The sequence below is a fragment of the Xyrauchen texanus genome, chromosome 34 (assembly GCF_025860055.1).
Source record: "Xyrauchen texanus isolate HMW12.3.18 chromosome 34, RBS_HiC_50CHRs, whole genome shotgun sequence".
NCBI lineage: Eukaryota > Metazoa > Chordata > Actinopteri > Cypriniformes > Catostomidae > Xyrauchen > Xyrauchen texanus.
This window is the reverse complement of record NC_068309.1, coordinates 7,379,205-7,385,878: the sequence shown is the minus strand read 5'-3', so window position 1 is coordinate 7,385,878 and position 6,674 is coordinate 7,379,205. Positions and strand designations below refer to the sequence as shown.

General features: G+C 38.6%; 1 protein-coding gene across 2 annotated transcripts in view; it reads left to right on the top strand.

Annotated features, from left to right (window-relative positions):
- Positions 1-1,785: 1,785 nt before the first annotated feature.
- Positions 1,786-6,674, top strand: part of LOC127627623 (high affinity cAMP-specific and IBMX-insensitive 3',5'-cyclic phosphodiesterase 8B-like) — a 64,691-nt gene continuing 59,802 nt past the window's right edge. The window contains exon 1 of one of the 2 annotated variants that reach the window (XM_052104084.1): positions 1,786-1,963. In XM_052104084.1, the coding sequence (XP_051960044.1) occupies positions 1,916-1,963 (48 nt within the window). In that variant the 5' untranslated portion in view covers positions 1,786-1,915. Of the gene's footprint in view, positions 1,964-5,266; positions 6,064-6,674 lie in introns of those variants that run through there. The other variant, XM_052104083.1, reaches the window with a different exon arrangement.

The window sequence follows — 6,674 nt, the reverse complement described above, 5'->3', positions numbered from 1 at the left end:
ACAGTAAGAATTGGAAAATACTTTTTATTAAAAGAATGTTCTGGGTTCAATACAAATGAAGCTCAACTGACAGCATTTGCAGCATAATGTTAATTTCCACATTAAATATTTTCGATTCAACTCTGGTTTATTGAGAGAGAAAAAATTTAAGAATTGAGGCACTTCTAATGGAAGTGAATGGGGCCAGTCGATAAATGTTAAAGTACACTTTGTTTCAAAAGTATTGTTTAGTACACTTTGTTACAAAACAAATATTATACATGTTAACTGGATTTTAGTGTGATAAAATTTCTTTCAAGGAAGTTATATTATTGTTTGTTTAACAACACCTGATAATGTTAGTAAGCAAGTTTACCATACTAAAATCATGTTAACACGTATAATGCTTAAGTACTTTGGAAACTGTATATATTAACATTTACGGACTCACCCCATTCACTTCTATTGCAATTGCCTTACTGTAGCAGTGATATTATTATTATTATTATAAACTAACATTTGAGTGTGTGTGTGTGTGTGGTAATCAACATACTGCCACAAAAACTGTCGATTGAGCAGACCTTTGAAAATTGAATATTAATTTTAATTATCATGAACATCATGCACAGGGCAGAAACTTCTACAGTAAAAAAAAAAAAAAAGGCTTTATTTTCTTTATATGTATATATATATATATATATATATATATATATATATATATATATATATATATATACTACACACACACACACACACACACACTGGTGAGCAAAAGTTTGGAATGTACAGATTTTGCTCTTATGGAAAGAAATTGGTACTTTTATTTACCAAAGTGGCATTCAACTGATGACAATGTATATAGTCAGTCAGGACAATAACGCGAACAATTACAATTTGAAAACAATGTTCAGAACTTCCACGTCCTCCACCTGCAGCAATGACAGCTTTGCAGGTTCTTGGTATTCAAGCTGTCAGTTTGTCCAGATACTCAGGTGACAATTCACCCCACACTTCCTGTGGCACTTTCCATAGATGTGGCGGTCTTGTCAGTCACTTCTCACTCATCTTACAGTCAAACTGATCCCACAAAAGCTCAATGGGGTTAAGATCCATAACACTCTTTTCCAATTATCTGTTGTCCAATGTCTGTGTTTCTTTGCCCACTCTATCCTTTTCTTTATGGTTTCTGTTTCTAAAGTGGCTTTTTCTTTGCAGTTCTTCCCATAAGGCTGCACCCCTGAGTCTTCTCTTTACTGTTGTACATGAAACTGGTGTTGAGCGGGTAGAATTCAATGAAGCTGTCAGCGGAGGACATGTGAGGCGTCTATTTGTCATACTAGAGACTCTGATGTACTTATCCTCTTGTTGTACATCTGGCCTTCCACATCTCTTTCTGTCCTTGTTAGAGTCAGTTGTCCTTTGAAGACTGTAGTTACACCTTTGTATGAGATCTTCAGTTTTATGGCAATTTCAATCATTGCTTAACCTTCATTCCTCAAAACAATGATTGACTGACAAGTTTCTAGAGAAAGCTGTTTCTTTTTTGCCATTTTTGGCCTAATATTTACCTTAAGACATGCAAGTCTATTGCATACAGTGGCAATTCAAAAATAACCAAATAGCTTTCAACTGTGTTTGATATAATGGCAATTGATTTAGCATGATTACTCAAGGATCATGTATTGTGCTCAGAGTTGATCCGGCGGCGCTAGGACCTCGTATTTTCGCACTTGTGAGCGCTATTCGTGTAGTTGAAAAAGTTCAGAGAAACTTCGCCTACCTACAACCTCAAAAAGTTCCCAGACAGCCTCGACTGTCAGTATGAACGGGTGGAGCGAATAGCTGTCGAAATGTGCTTTCGGTGTTGTTTTATCTATAAATAAGAGGGATTTCATGTAACCGAACCGCTGAATTTGGACCCGGAGGACTCGGAGAGATGAGCGCGGTTACCGAGAATCAGCTGTCCAACGGACCCCGAAGAGAGGTGAGATTCACTCTTATATACTCAAAAGCTTCGAATCACAGCCCACGTTGAGAGTTTCCAATAAAACACGGGTTGTTTGCTTTTCATCCGGCCTTCGAAGGTCGTTTCATAACTAGGTGTTTCTATTTTAGACAGAGAAGTTTAACAAGTTCAACTTTAATCAATGGGACAGTTTTGAAACGGCAATAAGGATCAATGTCACCAGGTTCGTACTATTTTAGTGTGTCTGTAAAATCTCATTTATACTAGGGTTTAATGATTCAAGGCTCAACCTGCCCTGCTTGGGAAAACTTCATGTCTTTTGTTCGGTGATATGCACGAGCGTTAAATTTGTTCACATAGTAACAGTGTATTCCAATTAATTATGGCTTAATAGTGAATATCAAGTGTTTTTTTTTTTTCTTCTTCTTTTTTTTTTATCTCTCAAGTACCCATTTGTTCTATGTAGCTTGTTGGGTTTCTATTGAGGCATAGTTGTCGTGGTCTGTAATCTAGGCTTGTTTATAGCGTAGGCGAATGTTACAATATATTGAAGGATACACTGTGACACTGAACATTCTATTGCCGCTAAATGTTGCTACATTCCAAGGTTCGATGCATAATAATTGCTGTCACTTCACCTGGACGATGGTCAAGTTCTCCACCAGAGGGCAGTCATGTGTGTCGCTTTGTATTGGAAAGCAAAAGGTCAGCTCACCAATCAATGCAACACGATGGAAGGTTAAAAACCATGAGCTGTGGAGACAAGATGAAGCTTATTTGTTTTGATGCAGATGATCTAGATCAGTTGAACGAGACTTTGGGATTTTGTTAAAATGTATAGTTTACCCAGAGATGAAAATTCTGTCATCAGTTTTCCAAACACATATGACTTACTTTCTTTAGTGGAACACAAGTTAGGCAGAATGTTAGCCTCAGTCACCATACACTTTCATTGCATGTTCTATCTATGTAATGAAAGTGGACGGAGACTGAGGCTGTCAGCCCCTTCTGCCTAACATCTCCTTTGTTGTTCCACAGAAGAAAGAAATGGCATCATTTTGTATTTGTATTATTATTATTATTATTATTATTATTATTATTTTGGTAAACTATTCCTTTAGGTAAAGATTACAACACATACTTCATTCAATCAAGAGCCTCCTGCTCAGTTGAAAATGACAAAATATTCATTTTTTAAAACGAATCTAATCTGCGTGAAATTTCTATACTTTTTAATTCTACTAAGAATGGCAAAATTAAAAATATCTGGCATTCTTACATGGACAGTGTATGCATAATGGATCAGCTACTGTAATACTGAAAGGGTGTATAAGTATAATATTGCAGCCTGAATAAAAAAAAAAACCACTTTAATTGCTCTCAGACGCACAGGCGCATGAATTCTATTTTATTTACAGTCTATGATAATGGTGTTTCTGAGATGTTATTGGCATTTCCAGGATCTGCAATGTCACACGTACAGTAAAATCCTGCATGCATGAGTGACTACTAGAACATTTAGAAAACACGTGTATAGGACATGTGTATTATAAAATGCCTGGCAATACTGACAAAAGCCGAAACAATTTTCTCTGCCCATGCAAGAATATGTGGAGTTAACTTCTACATAATAAAAAGTCAGTGTAGTCCTTCATAAGCACATTCCTTGAAAGAAACACTTAGCAATGGAAACATTTCAAATAAAATAATTGTTTTTGAACCTGCAGTTAGCACTGACGCCTCACAGCAAGAAGGTCCCTGGTTCGAGTCCCAGCTCACCGAGGGCCTTTCTGTGTGGAGTTTGCATGTTCTCCCCTTGTTCGCAAGGGTTCCCTCCAGGTGCTCTGGTTTCCTCCACAGTACAAAAAAACAAAAACATGCAGGTTAAGTGAATTAGAAATTCTTAATTGCCCGCAGGTGAGATTTAGAGATGGAATTTGTATGTCTGTGTGTTAGCCCTGTGATGGATTGGCCACCTGTCCAGGGTGTTTCCCTGCCTTTGGACTGAGACAGCTGGGATAGGCTCCAGCACTACCCGTGACACTACATAGGGCAAGCGGCTTTAGAAGTTGGATGGATGAACTCAGTACATTTAAAAGTATAGTTCACCTAAATGTGAAAATTCTCTCATCATTTACTCAGCCTCATGCCCATCCCATATGTATGACTTACTTTCTTCTGCAGGACACAAAGATTTTTAGAAGAATATTTAAGCTCTGTAGGTCCATACTATGCAAGTGAATGATGGTCAGAACTTTGATGGTCCAAAAAGCATATAAAGGCTGCATAATAGTAATCCATACAGCTCCAGTGGTTTAATCCGTGTTTTCAGAAATGATGTAATAAATGTGGGTGAGAAATAACATTAAAGTTATTTGTACGATAAATTCTCCTTCCTACCCAGTAGGTGGCGATAAGCACAAAGAATGTAAATCGCCAAAAAGAAAAGAAGAATGTGAAAGTGAAAGTGGAGATTTATATTTAAAAAGGACTTAAATATTGAACTGTTTCTCAAACACACTTATCATATTGCTTCTGAAGACATGGATTGAACTACTGTAGTAGTATGAATTACTTTTATGCTGCCTTTATATGCTTTTTGGACCTTCACATTTCTGGCCAACATTCGCTTGCGTTGTATGGACTGACAGAGCTGAGATATTCTGGTAAGAATCTTTGTGTTCAGCAGAAGAAACGAAGTCATACACATCTGGGATGGCACGAGGGTGAGTATATGATGAGAGAATTTTCATTTTTGGGGGAACTATCCCTTTAAAAAAGTTTTGATGCATTATGACAAAAGTCAAATGCACACACTTGTTTATTGATAGACTGATACATATCAACCAGGCCTATAAATTGGATGATATCTTTCCATTTTGTGATTATCATCACCTATAGCCTAATAGGTATTTCAAGGCAGGTTCCCATTGTGACAAGTTACCTCTATGGTGTGACAACGGGCCCTGCTATATGGTAAATGTGTGTTAAATGAACTGCATCTTTTTTCCTGAGCATTAAAAGCTCATAGCTTTTTATGGAGCCAAGACTCCAAGGTATGTGCTTATTCAAAATAAGAGGATACTGTACATCAGAGAATCATTAGGCTACTCTTGCATTTGCTTATTGTTGCCTTTAAGCTTTGAAATAGGATTGCAATTGTGAATAGCACTCTTTTCTCTACTAAATGTCTTTGTTTACACTACAAACACCTCAAGATGACTTTTAGAATGGATTAACAATTAGAAAGATATACACGTGATTATGAGAAGAGGCCGTCACGTCTGTGTCCGTCTGTCACCAATGACGCTAATGTGTCTTAAAGGAGGATCGTGAATGTGAGTTTGAGTGAGACATATTCGCTCTGTCTGTCCAATGCGTTGCGTTACTCGTCCGTTATTTAAGAGCTCTGATGTCGTGATGAGCATACCAATGATCAGTTCTGCGAGAAAATGGATCATATTGAGAAGCTTAAACCTTTAGGACCTTACGCAGAGGTGAGATCAGGGTGACATTCGTGGTTATTTTCCAAAATGTGAAATGGCACCGGCGCACCGCGCTTACTGTTGGACAGCCGAGGTGTCATCGATCTGATTTGATCACTGATAAATAAAGCGGCGAGAGAGGAAGCATCATGCATTGCGCGTGAATTAACGGGAGCGTGAAGATGGAAGATCTCCTTTCAGTTTCTCCTTGACGCGAACCTACGGAACGGGAGGCGGGCAGTGGGGTGAGCTGAGCGGGGAACCCACCGGCCAATGTACCGCGGGAACGGTGGCGTGACAGCGGCCCGGGAGTTGACATCCGTTCCTCCGAGTTTTACGCAGCGGGGAACGATGGGTTGCGCTCCCAGCATCCACGTCTCGCAGAGCGGGGTGATCTACTGCCGAGACTCGGACGAGTCCAACTCGCCGCACCAGACCACAACCATCTCGCAGGGCACCGCGACCACCCTGCACGGCCTCTTCATCAAGACCGACGCGGCGGACACCATCCCCTCCGTTATCGCGTACCAGAGCAGGCACACACGGACAAACTCTCACCAGGAGCGGATTGAAAACAGCGGTGGCCACATCTGCATAGAGGCCGAGACGCAGACCAGCAAAACCAGCGTCAAGGTATGATGAATGAAACACAGTTGGGGCTGAATGAATGAATGAATGAATGACAAGATTGTTGAAATCATTTTAATTCTTTTAATCTCACATTAGATTAATTAGTGTTTTTTAGTGATCCTGATGTGTTATTGTGAATGGAAGCCACTGATGCTGTAATGACTACCATATATTTTGATGATGCGTATTATGCATATTAATGCACAATACCTGTTTTGGCATCTTTTATCAAAATTGTAAAAAAATAAAAAAGTGTTCATTAAAGGTCAAAACCCAGAAATGAAGGAAATAGAACTGGTGTGTGGAAGCACACAGTGGCTCCAAAAAGTATATAAACACATACGCCACACTTAAAAATGTCAAATACAAGGCTTTAACTACAGATATGCAGGATTTATATCAAAAATCAATTTAAAAAATGCAATAGCTTTTTATAGCTTTTTCAAGCAAAACATATCCCAAAAACAAGTTTGTTAGGGTTTAAGTGATTAAACAAAGTAAATGCAAGAAATGCCATAGAAAAGTGAAGTTAGTTCAGAGAAAAGCTTGAGCATAATGTTTTCACAGATGCCATTTAATTTGATCATAGGTGTAGATTTAGGTAGGAATGTTGT